This window comes from Petaurus breviceps, unplaced genomic scaffold (assembly GCF_028583685.1).
Source record: "Petaurus breviceps papuanus isolate PSGF00001 unplaced genomic scaffold, PetGlider_PUasm1.0 154, whole genome shotgun sequence".
Lineage (NCBI taxonomy): Eukaryota > Metazoa > Chordata > Mammalia > Diprotodontia > Petauridae > Petaurus > Petaurus breviceps.
The window spans coordinates 223,960-241,545 of record NW_027185715.1 but is presented as its reverse complement, the minus strand read 5'-3'; the positions used below and the strand labels follow the sequence as shown (position 1 = coordinate 241,545).

Sequence of the window (17,586 nt, the reverse complement as noted above, 5' to 3'; positions counted from 1 at the left end):
GGGGTCGAGGCAAAGGTCATGACCTCTTGCTTGATACCTGCCATTTGACGGGTCCCCAATGTGGAGAGGGGTCATCCTGGGGCTTAAAGGGTAGGGAGTTACAGGTGCAGTATATCTGCGGGTCGGAGGGGCCGGACTCCATGGTGTGTGTGACCCAACTTACAGCAGGCGGGGCAAGGCGGGAAGAACTGCGCCCCGTTCCGGCTTCCTCCCGCCAGCTTCCAGAGCTTCTCTCTGGCGCAGCGTGACTCCGGTCATTTATGTCGGAGGTCCAGCCCCTGCCGAGGTCTGTTAAGAGGAAAACCCAAGACCTCACCCATCACTAGACTCTGCCCCTCCATTTCCCCGAATCCCCAGGACGAAAGAAGCAGGCTATAAAACTAGGAACTTTGTTTTAATGAATTACAAACTAAATTACAAATAACATTAACAGGGATTGGTTGTGGGGGGTAGGGAATGAGGACACATAAGACCATAGGAAGACAAAAATTTTTAAGATTTCCCTTACAAAACCCTAAAGGTGCACATGGCAGCAAAATTCCTCCCCGATTAAAAAAAAACAACACAAACAAAAAAAAAACTAGTACAACCTGGAATATAAATAGTATTGTCCTTCCTTCTTTTAAACAAATATTCTCTGGCATTCCCATTGCCCAGTCACAACCTTCCCTTTGAAAAGTGTCAGGCATTCTCAAAATTACTTTTAACCCTAACCCCTGGCCCCAGTTTTTAGTTTCCTTCATTGGAGAACAGGAGGCAGAAATGCTCAATAGTTAACTGAAAGAAACTAGAGGCCAATTCCAAAAAGGATGGAAAAATCAAACACCTCCCACCCTTCTAAGGCAGCAGTGCAGTAGTCATGGATCAGAATGAAGAACAATTCTCCTTCCCTTCTCCCTTTGTTCCTGTCCTTCATCCCAAGTTCAGTTTCTGCCAAATGGACAGAGGGGTGGCAGACAAGGGAGCTGGGGCTAATTAGTTCTGTGGCAGCACTTACTGGGACTGGGTTTTTTATTCCTCCAGCCTGTGAGGGAAGATGAGCATTCTGGGGTACAAAATCTGGTTTTATCTAATTTTCTTTTTAAAAAATTCACAAGGAAAAGCACACACATACACACACACCAAAAAAAAAAAATACACAATTATTTAAAAGGGGCCTTTGTGGAATGTTCTTTCAAAGCTTCCCACCTAGCCCTCTGCTTATAGTAGGTCCTATATAAACAGTAGCAGCAGGAGGATGGGAGGGGTATGCTGAAAATCCTATGTGTCACTCCCAAACTCAGGAGACAATCATCACCAGACAGAAGTCCTAGGTAGGGGGTGGTTTGTCAGACAGTGGGGAGCCCTGAGGTCCTGTCTTTTGTCCATCCCCTTCAGCATAGATCAGGAGCTGAGGCTTCAGGGTCTGTCTCACTGCTCATGCCCTAGAAGGGGGCAGTGGAAGGCAGATGTTGGCTTAAGTGCATTGAATACTGAATCTCCCTTTCATTTCCTACCCCTCCCAATCCCCAGCTATCCCAAAAATAGGTAGAGTGGGGAAAAGTGAGAAGGTAAGTTGAGAGTTTGGGGCAGCCAAATTGGCTCTCCCCGACCCTTATCTAAGTTCAAACAGCCCTGAAGCCAGGCCAGGGCTGGTCTACCCTAGAAGGTGAGGATAGGATTGGGGGGGGTAGGGGCACAGCATGGCTCAGAGTCGCAAGTGGGGTACAGGCTTAGTAACATCCAGGAAGAAGGGATGAGTTAGAGCTGCCTTGGCTGAAACACGCTTGTTAGGGTCATAGTGCAGCATTTGCTGGAGGAAAAAAAGGAAATTATTATTAAGATCGATTTCTATGTGTGGAGGGGTGAGGGACAAGCTACTAAAATACCATCCCACCCACCTTCCATCCTTTATACAAATGGGCCATTTTTGCAATTCATTATACCATATGACTCAGCTTCAACCTCTATTCCTTAAAAGCTTTGCTGGGCAACCCCAGAAACTACCATAGAAAGATGAGGCACAGAAGCCTCTTCTTTAGGAAATTGTAAGACCTTTGAGTCCAAGGGACCTGACCTCTTCCTGACTCTCCAGATGAGGCAGTGTGGGTTGGGTTGGGGGTGGGGGAGGATACATTCTGGGATTGGGAGGTACCCTCCTTCCTAGCTTACCGATAGCAAGCTCCGTCCATCTTCATCTAGCGGAGGCACCACCTTACTGAAATCCTGTCGTGCCCACTTGGGGAAGCTGGGTTTATAATCCGGCATGGAGGTCACTCCTGGCCAAGCTACCTCATCTGGTGTCCCCAGTGTCCGAAAGATCCTGAACAGCTGGTCAATTTCAGAGTCTCCAGGGAATAAAGCCCTACGGGTAATCTAGAAAGTAGAAGAGGGGGACAGGGGTGACGTAGGTGAACCCCTCCCTACACATAGAGTAGAAGTTCCCACAGGCAGTGAAAGGTCAATGGGACCCCATGACTCCCCCCAGGGCCCTTCACGGGGTCAGTCACACTTGAGCCTGAGACAATAAAGCCCCTTTATTATCTCCACACCTCCTCCTTCCCTCCCCCAACCATGGCTTTTCAGATCCCCCTAGGCTGGGGTGGGGGGGTTGGGGAGGGGTGAGTGGGGGCCACTGATGTGCAGCAAGGGGATCCCAAGCCACTCACGGGGTGTGGGGTGGGCACTGAAGTCATCCCCCCTCCTTGTGATGCAGCCACTTCTAGATAGGAGTACAGAGGGCAGGGACTGTGTCTTCCACTTCTTCTGTTATCCCCCACAGCACCTAGCACAGTGCTGGGCACACAGTAGGTGCTTAATAAATCCTTGTTGATTGATTGAAACAGGAATATGGGCAAGTGTAAGGTAATGCATTAAGGGACAAATAACCCATACTATATTTTTAAGATGATGGGTTCTGAGCCCTTAGCTGTTTTCTCATCTATAAAATGAGGGGGATTGGATCAATTGACCTTCAAGGTCCAGGAAAGAGACCTGGGAATAAAGCTCTCAATAAATATTTGTTGCTGATTTGAAGAGACTGGGCCAATGTGTTGCTTGCGCCAAAAAGGCCTACAAAAGGCTAGGAGTTGTCAGGGAAGGTAGTGGCAACAAAAGAGAAAACATTAATCCTACCCTGGTCCAAAATCATGGTACATCTGTACCTGGAATACAGGGTCACTGCACCTCAAGAGAGATTATCATTGAAACTGGAGAAGATTCAGAAGAATAATTTAAGAATCAAGGGGATGGGGGAGGGGCTCCCACATGACTAAAAATATTAAGAATCTTCTATTGGTAAAGTCAAAAGTTGAGAGCATATGCTCAAAGTCTACAAAATAAAAAACAGTATAAAGCTCCTTAAACTCTGTGCTATTAGAACCAGGAGTGGTACCCTAAGAAGCTGAAGGAGGAAACTTTTGGCTCAGTACAGGAAATACTACTTCCCATAGCAGGTAGTAAACTTTTAGAGAGCATGAAATAGCTAGAAAAATAGGTTTCTCTGTAAATGAATGATGACAGGACTAAAGCCAAAGAAATGAGGCTTTGGTCAGGGGACTATCCTGCCTGTCACTATCAGGGAAGAAAAGCATACCCACCCGCCCCTCCCACTTCCAAATACTTCCCTTGCCATCAGAAACTAATGCAGGGATGGATGGAGCAGAGGTCTCAACCAGTGTGGCAGTTCTTAAGTGTTCTCATGCCATGAGGGAGAAGGGGATGTATGTGTGTGGTGGAGGGAGTGGGAAGGTAGGGGATTGGTGAGGACTGGGGGTCAGGTCTTCGACATACCATCTCTGCAAAGATACAACCCAGGCTCCATATATCTACAGCTGTTGAGTAGTATTTACAACCCAAGAGAATTTCTGGGGCTCGATACCACAGGGTCACCACCTGAATAGAATGGGAAGATTGGCAATGTTTAAATAGTAGGGAAATCCAAGCCTAAAGACACCATTCTCTAAAAACTCCAAACTTTAGAAGAGCTTTTCCTCTTTCCAGCTTGTCCCTCCCACTGATTTCCCCCTAATAATCTTTTCCAACCTCAAGTCAGCCTAACACTTGGTCCTTATCCTTGCCGTGCAATTTGTTTTATGTGCTTCTATCCAACTATCCCAGTTTTGCCTCTGGTTAATCTGATTCCACAAGCAATGAGACTAAATCCTGAGACCTTCCTGAAGTGTCAGACAATAATTATTATTAGTGTCCATTATAATATGCTCTAGCATACTATACAACATGATAATAGATGACTTCTATATTCTACTTTATGGTCCACCAACATTTTCCATTTGATTTTCCATTTTATAGAGGCCATCTCCAAATCCCCCAAATTTAGCTCCTCCCCAAACTATTTCTATCTCCTTCCTTCCAATAACCCATACTTACAACCTCAACATCACCCTTCCCTTCTCACTCTCACCCCCCATATTTGATCAGTTGTCACCTCTTATTACTGCCAAATCTACAGTATCTCTCCCATCCCTCCACTTAGCCACCACTTCAGTTCAGGTCCCCATAAACTTTTTTGCCAATACTATTGAAATAGCCTCCTCCTTGGTCTCCCTGCCTCAAGTCCCTTTTCATTCAAATCCATTCCCTATATGGTTGCTAAAGCCCAAGTCTTACTATGTCACTTTAGACATAAGTGTGCTGGTGGCACAGTGGGTGCTTAGGCCTTCAGTCGAGAAGAAGACCTGAGTTCAAATCCATCCTCAGATGCTTACTGGCTATATGACACTGGACAAGTTATTTGACCTTTGTTTGCCTCAGTTTCCTCAGATGTAAAATTAGGATAATAGGCACCTACCTCTGACAGCTGTGGGACCTTTCTTCCCTCGAATGAGATAATCTACAGTATGCTCTCCTATTCAGACTGCAGTGGCTACTTACTAACTCTGGATCACATATGATCTCTTCTGTTTTGCTTTTAAAGCCCTCTACACCTGGTCCCAGCTTACCTTATTACCTCTAATCTTATTAAAATTATTTCCTGTATTTGCCTTCATACTGTTCTTAACACATGACATATGATCTTTGCAATACCTGTCCCCCATGTAGGGAATGCCCTCCCACTCACCTCCACCTCTTGGAATCCTCCTTTGTTTCCTTCAAAACTCTACTGAAGTGACAAAAACCTTTCCTGATCTTCCCACCTACTAGTGTCCTTCCCCCTCAAAAAAATTACCTCTTATTTATTTTCTATATATTTCTTTATGTACATGTTGTCTCCCTCAATAAAATGTAAACTCCTTGAGGGCAGAGGCTGTTGCATGTTTCTATCCCCAGCATAGTGTCAAGAAAATAGTAGGTTCTAAGTAAATTTTAGTGACTTAGTAAAGGGCATATAATGACTCCTGAGAAGTACATAAAAGAAGATCATCAGAGGGGAACACAGGGGATGGGGCTCTTACCTCATGGGTGTAGGTACGAACAGGTACTCCAAAGGCCCTGGCTAGTCCAAAGTCAGCCAGCTTGATGGAGCCTTCAGCATTGATGAGAAGGTTCTGTGGTTTGAGGTCTCGATGGAGGACTCTGTGAGAGTGGCAGAAGGCTAGACCCTGGAGAAGCTGAAACAGGTAGCTCTGGCAAGAGAAGAATATGGAAGAAGAAAGAATAGCATGAGAGGATTCAGCTCTCCTTCCTTATGGTGCCTTGTACACAGTTGATGTTCAATGAAATGGTTTGTTTGTTTTTTTAACTGATACACTGAAAATAGCTTCCTAGGAGGAATCCAAAGCCCAATCCTTCAAATGCAGCCATTGTCCCTCCCAAGAAGGCACTCATGATGCTTTCATGTCAGAAGATGGGATGAATAAACTACAGACTTTCAGCTAAATGAGCTGGTCTACCTCCTCTAAAACTCTCCCACCACCATCTACTTGAGCAGTTAATAAGGAGTTGACTCAGTGTAGTTGCAACTTTTTTGGTTCCTCAGCCCAGCCCAGCCCAGCCCAGCCCAGCCCAGCCTACCCTAGCCTAGCCTAGCCCAGCTGAGCCTACCCCAGCCCTAATTAATGGCCTACAAAATAAAGCACAAATGAGATGGGGGGGGGGGAGAGGAACCTGAATTACCTGTAAAATACTTTGTGTTTTAAACCCATTACTGAAGGTAGAATCCCCTATTTGCCCTGAACACAAGGAATATGGGGACATATATTCAGGTTGTTATTGTTAAAAAGAGAGAGAGAGAGAAAGACTCAAAGGCCAGAAGAGGAAAAGGCAAGTTACCTTAATGAGGGGCAAAGGGATGCCTGTGAGTGCAGATGCATCCATGAACTTCTTGAGATCCTGATGCAGAAATTCAAAAACCAGGTAGAGTTTGTTTTCTGTATGGATAACATCCAGCAGCCTATAGAAGAGAGGTCAGGGTGACCAAAGTGGGGGGGGGGGAGGAAAAGGGATCATTGATACTGATGTGCTAAAAACAGTTTTATATTACTATGAGAAGAGATGGGGGAATCAGTGGCCCATTCTGTGGAGATGAACACATCAACATATCAGAGCCTCCTCAAAGACATACTTACTTGACAATGTTGGGGTGATTAAGTTCCTTGAGTAGAGAGATCTCTCGAATGGCAGTACTGGGGACGCCCTCTGTCTCACTTGGAGAGGATGGGGGAGCAGAGATGGGAGTTTAGCAAGAAGGTCCCTCCCCAGAGCCCAATCTCCCTAATTAGATCCCATTTGCTAACCGAGGCCCTTCCAAGCATCTCTGAAAAGAAGGTGGGGAAGAGACTAAAGAGAATGCAAACCTACAAACTACTCCTGCCCATGCAGGGTGGGGCTCACAGGCCAGGGAGTGGCTTTTGGACACATAAAAGCCACCATTTCCTCCCTCCCACCAGAGTACAATAAGGTGCTAGGAAGTGAGGCCTCTATCTAACTCTCTTACACTGTGGGAAACTGAGGCAAGTTCGGGCAATGGGGAAAAGGTTTGAGGGGGTGATCCTAACCTCCCCCAGTAGGCCAGTGAAGGTTTAACTGCCATTCTTTTGAAAGAACAGGGAGAATTCTAAGGTAGGGAAGAGGGGAAAGACCTGTTGGCAGCTGCTTCCCACCAGTTGGGGTCTCTCTGCCACCCCTCTTCCTCTTTACTTCCTACAAAATCCAACTCCATTGGGTCCCACATGCCATTCTGGAGGTTTTCTCCCTCTCCTTGAATTAATCCCTACACATTTGGGGCATTGTCACAGGCAATTTTAGGAAGGGGCTTTCCACATTCTAAGCTTCCTTCAACTGGGGCTGAGACCCCTCCCAACACACCACCCAGGAAGCCACGCTACCCGGTCCCCCCCAAAACCCAGAACCCCACTCCAAAAGAAATTGCCCCTCCATCTTCCGGTCCCGCCGACCCCTATTTAGGATGGGGACATTCCAGGAACCCTCGAGGAGGTGAGGTGGAGGGTAGGAGGGGGCCACTCACGTGTCCAGACGGATTTTCTTGAGAGCTACCACTTCACCAGTCACCTTGTTCTTCGCCTTATACACCACCCCGTAAGTGCCCTCTCCGATCTTCTCCACCTTTTGGAAATTATCCATGGAGAGCCGGGGAGCGGGGCCGGCACGGCCCAGGAGTGGGAACTTGGGAACGGGTGGGAATCGTGAGAAGAGGAGCCTGGCTCTAGGAACAGAGTTAGGGGGCAGGGGGCCGGCGCGGTGGCCCGAGCCCGGATGGAACGCAGTGTATCCTTTGCCCCTTGTCAGTCAGTTTCTTCAACTTGCAACAATGTTGCCGCCTCCCCCCCTCCCGCGCCCGGCCTCCTCCAGAAGCCCCGCCCCAGCTTCCCGCGTTTCACTCGCTCCGCCCCCAGAGTGTCTTATTGGTTTACGTCATCACGGGGGTGGGGCTGAGAACCCTGTCCTGTCCTACAGGCTCCAGTAAAATACTCTAACGCCCCATCCCTTTTCTCCACTCTGCCAATTCTTTACCTAGGTCAACTTCTCTTACTTGAAAGACTATTTTGGTGATCCCTCTTGTCTATGTCCAATAATTATTCACCTATTGTAGGTAATCTCCCATTTTCTGTAGCTATGTACCTCTCTTGAATCCATATCCCCTGCCCTTTGTAGCTTGTGTCTGGAGAGATTCTAAGTCTCTTGTTCAACCTTTTTCCTACAAATTCTGATCAAAGGAATAGAATAATATTTGTCATTTATATAAATGCTTTAAAGTTTACAAAGCGTTTTTCACCCATATACTGAAGAAGCATATCTCTACCACTGTTAAACATATTATTTCATCTAAACCCCACAACAACGGTCAGGTAGGTTGTGTTGGTTATCATCCCCATTTTACAGCTGAGGAAACTGAGGCTCAGTTAAGTGACTATTTATTAAGCACATACTATATGCCCCAGAGGCACGCACTGTGCTGGGCCTAGTAAGTGTCAGAGGTAGAATTTGAACTCAAGTCTCTTCTGACTCGGAGTCAAAAATTTTTTTTTCATTTTCCCTTCTTCCAAGGGAGTCCTGAACAGAGAAGAATGACCTTGAACACAGAGAACTATATTTCTGAGTTCAAGAGATATCCAAGGGTGTGCTGGAGCCAGTTCGTGAGAGTTAATTGTTAAATTTTCAGTGTGAGAATTTACATTTAAGAAATCAGCAAATGCTACCAACCGGGGCTTAATGAAGTATTTTGTTGATTGTCTACATTTAAGAAAATGAAAACTTAAAAGTATGTCATTCATAGCTTGTTTTTTTTTTAGAGAGCTGGTTGTTAAGCATTTACCAGCATACCACTGTATATAACTATATTTCTATTATAACAATAATGGAGGCAAGGGGGCACAACTTCCTGTATTTGTCATCAGAATTTAAATCCCTAAGTTCAAATCCCCTTTTGTCTTCAGACTTTAAAGCCCTAAATAACTGTGAGTTATTAGAATAATTATATTAGTACTAGCCTCATGACGAATATTTATATAGCACTCAAAATATACAAAAAGCTTTTCATCCTTGGTTTTCCCTGTGATGGTGTAAATAGATGGTGTTGATACAATACTTTATACTCACTATCTCATACCAAACCCTGTTTGGTAGGTATGGATGAAGAATCTGAGGGTCAGAGAACCCAGGTGGCTTGTGAAGGGTTACACAGCAAGTAAGTGTCTGAGCCAGAACTCTAATATCTTCCCCCACACACACACACACTACAAATCCAATGCTCTCTCCACTACCCTTGTCTTTCAATCTCTTCTAATCACCTGGTGGGGCTCAAAACATCCAGCAGGTTTTGAAGTAGGGAAAAGAAGGGTTTTCAAAGCATTTTCCATACATTCCCTGTTTTGCTGATGGGAAATTGAGGTCCAGAGAGGTTATAGTCATATAACCAATAATTGGTAGGAGCAGGAATAGAAACAGAACCCACATTTTCTGCCACCTAGTGCAGTGTTCTTTTTCCTAAATCATACCACTGTCAGTCCCATTCACCTCTCTTCAATTCTTCCTTTCTTCACTGGGAATTTTGAAGGGAGGAGAAGATAGGCAGGGCTATGCAAATGAGTAGTACCCTTTTCTTATATAGGAGCTAGCACCAGCCTCTGTGCTATGGTTGTTCAACTGACAGAAAGAATGAGACTAGGACAGATGATCTGGTTTTATAATACGGCCATGACCTGTATCCTGTTGACTACAATAGCTGCTGATGGTGAGTATGAGAAGGAGGGGAGGCTGGGAGGGAATGGGTAGTTTGAACTGGGACTATCTCCTAGGTTTAGCTTGCCTATAATCTTGAGGATAACAGCACTCCTAGTCAATTCCCTAGGCAACTTTTGACCCCCTTCCCCCATGTATTCTTGAATATTTAGACTCAACATCCCTTCCCCTCTAGAAATATGGGAAAGTTGAACTGAAGCACCTCTTGAAGATGGGAGGAATTTTGGAGTGCTTGTTGCTTAAGTTTTAAGACTTCAAAGGGAATGAAATAGATCAAATCAGAGTTTTTGAAGGTGAAATAGACTATTCCTAAAGTTGGTATACCAATTGTTCCTGCCTCTTCTGGTACCTGGCACTTTAGGGGCATGAATGTGAAGGAGGCAGTTCTCTGGGAAAAGAAGGAAATGTATGAGATCAAAAGGTTAAAGAGGAACCCTCTATTCCTTTGGGTGTGAGAAGGAGGCCTATTGTCCTTGTCTGCTATTCTGGGGCTAGGGCTAGGGCTAGGGAGGCATGGGGGTCTCAGCTGAGAATCACATGAAAAGGATCTGCTGGGGGATTGGGACCTCGTGACTGGGAAGGGGGGTTGGTCTGGAATATCAGAAGCTACAGTAAGGGAGGAGAGTGGGGAGGAGAAAGGAGAAGGGGAGATCTTATTATTCCTTCTATCCTAACAATGAGATAGTAAGATTATTCTAGGTTCCTTCTCTCAACCTCTAATTTAGGTCCTTAAAGCCCTTTTCTTGCCCCTGCTGTCCCTCTGAATCTTGGAAAGTCAGGAAACCCGTCTCCCCTAATGTCTAATCCAGAAATTCTTTATCTTTTTTTAGCATTATTATTATTAATATTTTTTTTATTGTTTTTCATCACAAACTCCCCGCTGTATTCCTCCCCCTTCCGCAGATCCATACCATATAACAAAGAATTTTTTCATGAAAAAAGAAGAGGAAAAATGAGCACAACTGACATGTACATATCATATTTGTAAAATCTCACAATATATGCAATGTTCTACACCTGTGGACTCCCACACCTCTACAAAGGAGTAGGGGAAGATGTCTTCTTCTATTTCTTCTTTAGGGCCATGCTTGATCTTTGTAATTTTGAAACACTCATTTGTGATCGTTCTTCTCATTTACATTGTAGTCATTACATATATTGTTTTCTTGGCTCTGATTAACTCATTCTGCTTTAGTTTTTTTTCTTTTTTTTTTGGAGGGGGAGGGCAGGGCAATTGGTGTTAAGTGACTTGTCCAAGGTCACACAGCTAGTAAGTGTTAAGTGTATGAGTCTGGAATTGAACTCAGGTCCTCCTGACTTCAGGGCCGGTGCTCTACACTCTGCGCCTGCGTCACCTAACTGCTCCCCATCTGCATTAGTTTATATAAGTCTTTCCATCTTTCTTTGCATCATTTCTTAAAACACAGTAATATTCCCCATTTCATCTATTACACTTACAGTTTATTTAATCATTCTCCAGTTGGTAGATACATGCTTTGTTTCAGTTCTTCACCACCACAAAGTGTGCTGCTAGAAGTGTTTGGTGAATATGAGATCTTTCTTTTTTTTTTCAGTGACCTCTGTGATAAATATGCCTAATAGTGTAATCTCTGGATCAAAGGGTATGAATATTTTGTCTGATAGATTTCTTTTCTTCCTTTCTTTCTTCCTTCCTTCCTTCCTTTCTTCCTTCCTTCCTTCCTTCCTTTCTTTCCTTCTTTGTCCTTCCTTCTTTCTTTTTAAACATCAAGACCATTTCACAACCCCCTCACCTGATAGCAGCTGTACTATTAGTATCCATTGACTGAGGGGAAAAAAAAGTTCCTATGAATTCAGTAATATTTTAAAATAAATTTGTATTTTAAGAGTAACAGCATCTATATACAGCTGGAATATAGTGATACGTAAATTCAAACAACATTATTTCATAGGAGTATAGCTTTAGAACTGAAAGAGAACCTAGAGTCAGTCCAGTCCAACCTCCTCATTTTTCAGATGAGGAAACTGAGGTCTAAGATCACACAGGTAGTATCAGAGGTAGGATTTAAACCCAGGCCCATTGAATATTTATTCAATCTCTAAAAGGTCTGTTTGACCCATTGTAATATATCCACTTGCAACAAGATGGAAATCACTGAGCTCATCCATCTGTAGCAATTTCAGCCCTGATAACTTTGTTCTCCACTAGAGATTTAGAACAGAGCATTGAGGCCCCCATCATATTGATCCAACCAAGGGCTCTACTGTTTCTTCAGAATTCTACTCTATAGCATATATTCTCCTAGTTATCTTCTCTTTCTGTCTCCTAGCCCTTTTCTAGACCCTTCTAAGATTTCCCATTTTTACTAACTTAGAGGATCACCTTCTTAATACTCTGCCCCATCCCTCACAGTGTTCTTTCTAATCTATTATGAAAAGGCATTCATCCATGAAAGCAGTAAGGCATGGATAGGGGCTGATCTTAGAATCAGGAAAATGGGTTCAATTCCTTTTTCTGACACATACTAGCTATGTGACCATGGGCTAGTTAATTAATTTCTTAGTGTCCCAGGTAAGAAAAAGTGTTTTCTTATTCAAATATGAATTACAGAGCTATACCAATATATGATGTTTCCATACTAATGAAATCACAAGTCCAAACAAAATATAGATATATAAATAATAAGTATAACTACTGTGGCTGCTGCTACATGTCCCCTAAGTGGGAAGATTACTAACTGTTTCTTGTGATTTATTCTTTGTGTTTTTTTGCCTTTTGGAGGGCAATTGGGGTTAAGTAACTTGCCCAAGGTTACACGGCTAGTTTTTTTGTGTGGGTGTTAAGTGTCTGAGGCCGGAACCAAACGAGGGTCCTCCTGACTCCAGAGTTGGCACTGTGATTTGTTCTTTTTAGAGCCAAGTAAAACAGGCTGGGAAGGTCTCAGGAATCAGCCCCAAACTGATATGTGGGACTCAAAGCTGTATCCAGAATGGATGGAGGCTGGAATTCAGGGCTCTGACTGCTGGAAAGGTGAGAAACAGCACTTGGGACAGGTAGGGAAGGGTGGAATTAGGAAAATGGTGAAAAGAGGAGCAGAGTTGGAAGTGGGATTAGAAGATAAACCATAAAATAAAAAGGGGCTTGCAGGGGTCAGGATCCCCAGTTAATGCTCTTTTCTTATCCAGGAGGCCAGGTGACCCTGGAGGTCAATAATGATGCTCCAACTCTGACTGGTGCCCATGTTTCCTTCTCTATCATCCTGCACTTCCCCCCAAGCCAGCAGGTCTTGCCCAATGGGCATATTATCTGGGCCAGCAACAGTACAATCAATGGTAAGGGACCTCTCTTTGTTCCTGAGTATATCCTTTCTGTGTACTCCCCTTAAAATCCTCACAGATTTAATAAAATACATGTTTCTAGAATGCTGCCCCACTGAGCCACTGGCTTCACTTTACTCAGTCAATGCGTATAACCTCCTTCTTGGTTAGTGATTGGGATTGGGGTAAAGAAGACATTAAAGTTCAAATATGACCTTATTTCTTTCAGGGAGCCAGGTATGGGGTGGACAACCTGTTTATCCTCAAGGTTCTGATGCTGCCTGTGTCTTTCCTGATGGGCAACCCTGCCCATCTGAGGCTGGACCTCATAGGAACTTCATCTATGTCTGGAAGACTTGGGGTAAGAAACTATCTTCTCTGATATACCTTCCAATACCTTCCAATTCCTTGCCCTTATTGTTAGGGACTCTGTTCACCTCTGGGATCATCTTAGTCCTGTCCTCCTTTCCCTTGGACCCTATTCTGCTCTTTCAATACTGGGATTCCTCCCGCCCATGGTTCTGTATCTTGGGTCTTTATTTTTTCATTCACACCCACTTTGTATTCATTTGAACATCCTGCCAGTACTAGCTTTTGCTCTCTCTTGACATTTCTAATCTTGTCCTTTGACCCCACTTCAGTATGTACCTCTGTCCTCTCTGGACCACATGCCTGACAGTCCGTAATCTTCTTCTCTGCCTTAACCACAGGGAAATATTGGCAAGTTATGGGAGGCCCAGTGTCCAAACTGAGCATTGAGACACTTGGAGTCGCTATAGGTCCCCATACCATGGAGGTGACAGTTTATCATCACCGAGGACCTCGGAGTTACGTGCCCATTGCCAGAGCCGTGTCTGCCTTCACCCTCACTGGTAGGAGCAAAGAATAGAATCAGGGATGTGGCAAAAATAGATAAGAAATCTAGGAAGGGATTGGGTCTGAAAGGCACTGGGAAGGGGTTAGAGAAGTGTTCTGTGGGGACTGAGTCAGGGAATTTGCATGATTATAGGGGTAAAGGGCTAGTGAAGAATCAATCAATGAAATAGTCTTGGAAATGGAGTCTCCCATAATTCCAGCTGTCCAGGTCCAGAGAGTGCAGGGATAGGAGGAAGAGTCAGGGAAGTCTTTAGCCCTTCATTTTCTCCTTTCTGATCCCACTCCCAGACCAGGTTCCCTTCTCTGTGAGTGTGTCACAGCTTCAGGCCTTGGATGGGGGAGAGAGGCACTTTCTGAGGAACCAGCCCTTGATCTTCAGCCTTCAGCTCCACGATCCTAGCAGTTACCTGTCCCAGGCTGACCTGTCCTACACTTGGAATTTTGGAGATGGCAGTGGGACCCTCATCTCCCGGGTACCCACTGTCACTCACACGTACCAGGTGCCAGGCCCAGTCACTGCCCAGGTGGTCTTGGAGGCTGCCATTCCCCTAGCCTCCTGCAGAACCTCTCCTGCTCCAGGCACTGATCCCCCAAGCACCCAGCCTTTGGGCACCACAGCTAGAGGGATGGCAACTTCAGAGGCCCCTGGTACCACAGCTGGGGAGATACCAACTACAGTGGCCTCTAGTACCACAGCCACAGAGGTACTAACTGTAGTGACCCCTGGTACCACTACTAGGGAAGCACAAACTGTACGGGTCCCAGGGACCACAGTTGGAGAAGTGCCAGCTGAAGGGTCCCCAGGCACCACTGCTGGGGAAATGCCACCTGTAGCACCAACCAATAACACAGATGAGGGGGTTTCAGTTGCAGACACAATAGGGAACTCAACAGGAGTGGAGTCTGTGGACACCTCTGATACAGTCATGGTAAACCCAGGCACCAGCCCTGCTGTTCCTGCAGAGGGCACCTCAGAGGTACCCACAGTCCCTTCTACTACTTCTTTAAGACCAGAAACCACCAACCTCCCTGGAACAACAGGTGGGTATAACTGGGATTCGGGAATCCTGGGTCCCTCCCCTGTCCCTGCTGTGGGGAAAAGCCAACTTGCCCCTAGAATTAAAATGGAAAAGCAGGTAGGGATGGGTGGTAGACTCAGAATTAACCTGCATGAGGTTTATATTTCATCTGTATGTCATTGTTTCATATTTAAATGTGTAGAAATCCCCTAGCCCCTTGACACATAAACCTAATTGTCACAAAAACTCACTTCAACTAGTTAATGTACCTGTTTGAGCTGGCCCTAGGTAGAAAAACTCTAGAACTCCTGTCTTTGTTCCTATAACCTTCTTTTGCTGCTATATGTGTTAAAGGGTTATCAGCCCTCCCCTCTGCTGGCGCAGCGGTCCTAGCACTGGCGAGGCGCCAGACCCCTCTGGACTGTATCCTGTATCGATTTGGCTCCTTTGCTCTCACCCTTGACATTGTCCGTGAGTCCTGTCTGCTTCATTCGGGAGGGGTTGGAGAGGGACAGGAGGGAGGCAATAGTCTCCCAAAGCCTTGAGAGGGAAAGGCATGTTGGCAAGATCTCCAAAAAAATTCTGGGGCTCTGAGCCAGCTCTGGAGTCCAGGGGACACTCAGACAATAGAACCTTATTTGGAGGAATCAGCAGTTTCTCTGCAGACTAGATAGAGTTGGGGGAGTAGCTTGATTCTCTGACCCTCAGTTTCCTTGGAGGTTGGAGATGACCTCCAAGGTCCTTTCCAACACAAACCCTAAGAATTCCTATGTGATTGTCCATCTCTGCAGAGGGGATTGAGAGTGCTGAAATCTTGCAGGCTGTGCCCGTCAGGGAGGGAGATGCAATTGAGCTCACTGTGTCCTGCCAAGGCGGGTGAGTAGTCTCGGAGGGCACACTGACCCTTGGAAATGTTTAATTCCAGGAGACTCACCAGTGCTGATTAATAGCACTAACTTTCTTTGCTCAGTCTTTCTCTCCAGTTCCCTGGCAGAAACTGACTCCCATACTCCCCACCCCTCCTCCATCCTCCATATTCAGGCTGCCTGATGAAGTTTGCACAGAGATCTCATCTCCAGGGTGCCAGCTTCCTGTCCAGAAACTGTGCCAGCCTGTAGTATCCAGTCCAGACTGTCAGCTGGTGCTGCACCAAGCTCTGGAAGGAGGTGCGGGGATCTACTGCCTAAATGTATCCCTGGCTGATACCAACAGCGTGGTTATGGCCAGCACTCAGATCATAGTCCCAGGTAGGTATCTAAGGAAAGGTTGGTGGTGTTGGTTGATAGGGATCATGAAGAAAGGAGTATTAACAGTGAGAATACCTGGGGCTGTGTTCACAGGACAGGAGGCAGGCACCCAGAAGGCTCCGCTACTGGTAGGTGTTATGCTGGCTATAGTGGCAATAGCCCTGGCATCTCTAATGTACAGGTAAGAAGCCTCCTCTTCCATGTGCTAGCCTGTCTGCTGTAGTTTCAGTCCTTCCCCAATCATTCTGTAGAGGGGACTGAGAGTGATTCCATAGAGATTTGGAACACAGGAGTGGGTCTTGAGATTCACCCAGCCTTCCTTTAGCCTTCTTGTCATGGTTTAAGGGCCTCTAGACTTGGGGTTGGAAGACCCAAATTTTCCAAGTTTTACCACTTGGGAGCTGTGTGACCCTGCGCCCCATTTTGAGTCTCATTTTCCTCTTCTGTAATATTCAGGAGGATGTAATAGTGAGAATTTCTATCCTGGATCTGCCAACTTATTAGTTGTATGACCTTTGGCACAAGTCCCTTGCCCTCTTTCAGTAACATGAGGTATCCAATTGGTGTAGGAGCTTTTTAACATTCTGGCAGTTGGTGAAGCCTGTAGGTCTCAGAACAGTTTTCAACTGCATAAAATAAAACACATAGGGCTACAAAAGAAGCCAATTATATTGAAAGTTAGCAAAATATTTTTAAAACAATATCAAAGATCCCAGGTTAAGAACCTCTAAACTAACTGAACTCTAAGGTCCCTCCTGGCTCCAAATTCTTATTCTAAAATGGGAATTAACAACTCGTATTACCTTCTTCATGGGCTATTGTGCAGATCAGGTGAGAATGTAGACAGAGCACTTCAAAATCCTGAAGTGCTATACAAATGTATTCTCCTACTAGGGTCTATTGTCCCTCTTCCCCCTACAGATGTCTTCCCCACCAAAGGTGAAAGCATAGTTCTGTATTTTTGAGGGATAAATAAAACAAATTAGAAGCTGAACAGACTGAGGTTTGTGGACTTTGAATATGAAGCCTTTAGAGGGAGATTTGTCCCCATGTAGGACAGGCAGAATGAAAAGAAATGGCCTCAGCACCTAAGTGGGACTTCATGGTGGTCAGACACCTTGGAAATGGGCAATATATCCCTTTCTGTGGGATGGTACATATGAAAATCCCAGGCGGGCTGGGCAGGGCAACTTTAAGAAAGATGTTCCATCCCTGCTGATCGCTGTTTCTCTTCCCATCACTCCAGGCGTGTGAAACGGGGCTCAGCTCTTCCACAATCCTGGCTGCCTCGACGTACAGTTCACTGGCTGAGATTGCCCCCTTCCTTCTATCCAGGCCCAAGTGGAGAAAGTAGCCCTCTCCTCAGTGGGCATCAGGTCTGAGAGCCCAAAGCATCTTAGGACTGGCCTAGGGCTGGGAGAAACTCACATCTTTCCCTCTTCTCTCTCCCTGATAGCTGCCCTGCCATTACCTGAAGTAAAAACTTTGAATACAACACTGTGTCTCTT

The 17,586-nt window shown here is 45.4% G+C and overlaps 2 protein-coding genes across 4 annotated transcripts; one reads left to right on the top strand and one right to left on the bottom strand.

Annotated features, from left to right (window-relative positions):
• Nucleotides 1-375: 375 nt before the first annotated feature.
• On the bottom strand, nucleotides 376-7,778 carry CDK2 (cyclin dependent kinase 2). 2 transcript variants are annotated; one of them, XM_069078987.1, is made up of 8 exons: nucleotides 7,406-7,778; nucleotides 6,507-6,584; nucleotides 6,211-6,331; nucleotides 5,394-5,564; nucleotides 3,772-3,873; nucleotides 2,649-2,804; nucleotides 2,152-2,355; nucleotides 376-1,792 (listed from the first exon to the last, which is right to left on the bottom strand). In XM_069078987.1, exons 1-8 carry the CDS (start codon nucleotides 7,519-7,521, stop codon nucleotides 1,688-1,690), a joined length of 1,053 nt encoding a protein of 350 aa, XP_068935088.1. In that variant the 5' UTR covers nucleotides 7,522-7,778; the 3' UTR covers nucleotides 376-1,687. The 2 variants fall into 2 exon arrangements, with proteins under 2 accessions (XP_068935088.1, XP_068935097.1); XM_069078996.1 differs by lacking the exon at nucleotides 2,649-2,804 and having other exon boundaries at nucleotides 7,406-7,777.
• Nucleotides 7,779-9,030: 1,252 nt separating this feature from the next.
• On the top strand, nucleotides 9,031-17,573 carry PMEL (premelanosome protein). 2 transcript variants are annotated; one of them, XM_069078965.1, is made up of 13 exons: nucleotides 9,031-9,085; nucleotides 9,509-9,631; nucleotides 11,214-11,261; nucleotides 12,533-12,649; nucleotides 12,805-12,951; nucleotides 13,166-13,297; nucleotides 13,647-13,808; nucleotides 14,101-14,853; nucleotides 15,186-15,302; nucleotides 15,623-15,707; nucleotides 15,873-16,078; nucleotides 16,172-16,259; nucleotides 17,325-17,573. In XM_069078965.1, exons 1-13 carry the CDS (start codon nucleotides 9,031-9,033, stop codon nucleotides 17,458-17,460), a joined length of 2,169 nt encoding a protein of 722 aa, XP_068935066.1. In that variant the 3' UTR covers nucleotides 17,461-17,573. The 2 variants fall into 2 exon arrangements, with proteins under 2 accessions (XP_068935066.1, XP_068935075.1); XM_069078974.1 differs by lacking the exon at nucleotides 11,214-11,261.
• The last annotated feature ends 13 nt before the right edge of the window (nucleotides 17,574-17,586 follow it).

Bases quoted from the DNA above. Each gene is read 5' to 3' on its own strand.
- PMEL (XM_069078965.1), top strand. From the start codon at position 9,031: ATGAAGAATCTGAGGGTCAGAGAACCCAGGTGGCTTGTGAAGGGTTAC. The intron at 11,262-12,532 runs GTATGAATATTT...TGTTCTTTTTAG, and splicing joins TGTAATCTCTGGATCAAAGG to AGCCAAGTAAAACAGGCTGG. The intron at 12,650-12,804 runs GTGAGAAACAGC...TTTCTTATCCAG, and splicing joins GGGCTCTGACTGCTGGAAAG to GAGGCCAGGTGACCCTGGAG.
- CDK2 (XM_069078987.1), bottom strand. From the start codon at position 7,521: ATGGATAATTTCCAAAAGGTGGAGAAGATCGGAGAGGGCACTTACGGG. The intron at 5,565-6,210 runs GTAACTTGCCTT...TTCTCTTGCCAG, and splicing joins TCCCTTTGCCCCTCATTAAG to AGCTACCTGTTTCAGCTTCT. The intron at 2,805-3,771 runs GTATGTCGAAGA...TCAATCAACAAG, and splicing joins GTTGTATCTTTGCAGAGATG to GATTTATTAAGCACCTACTG.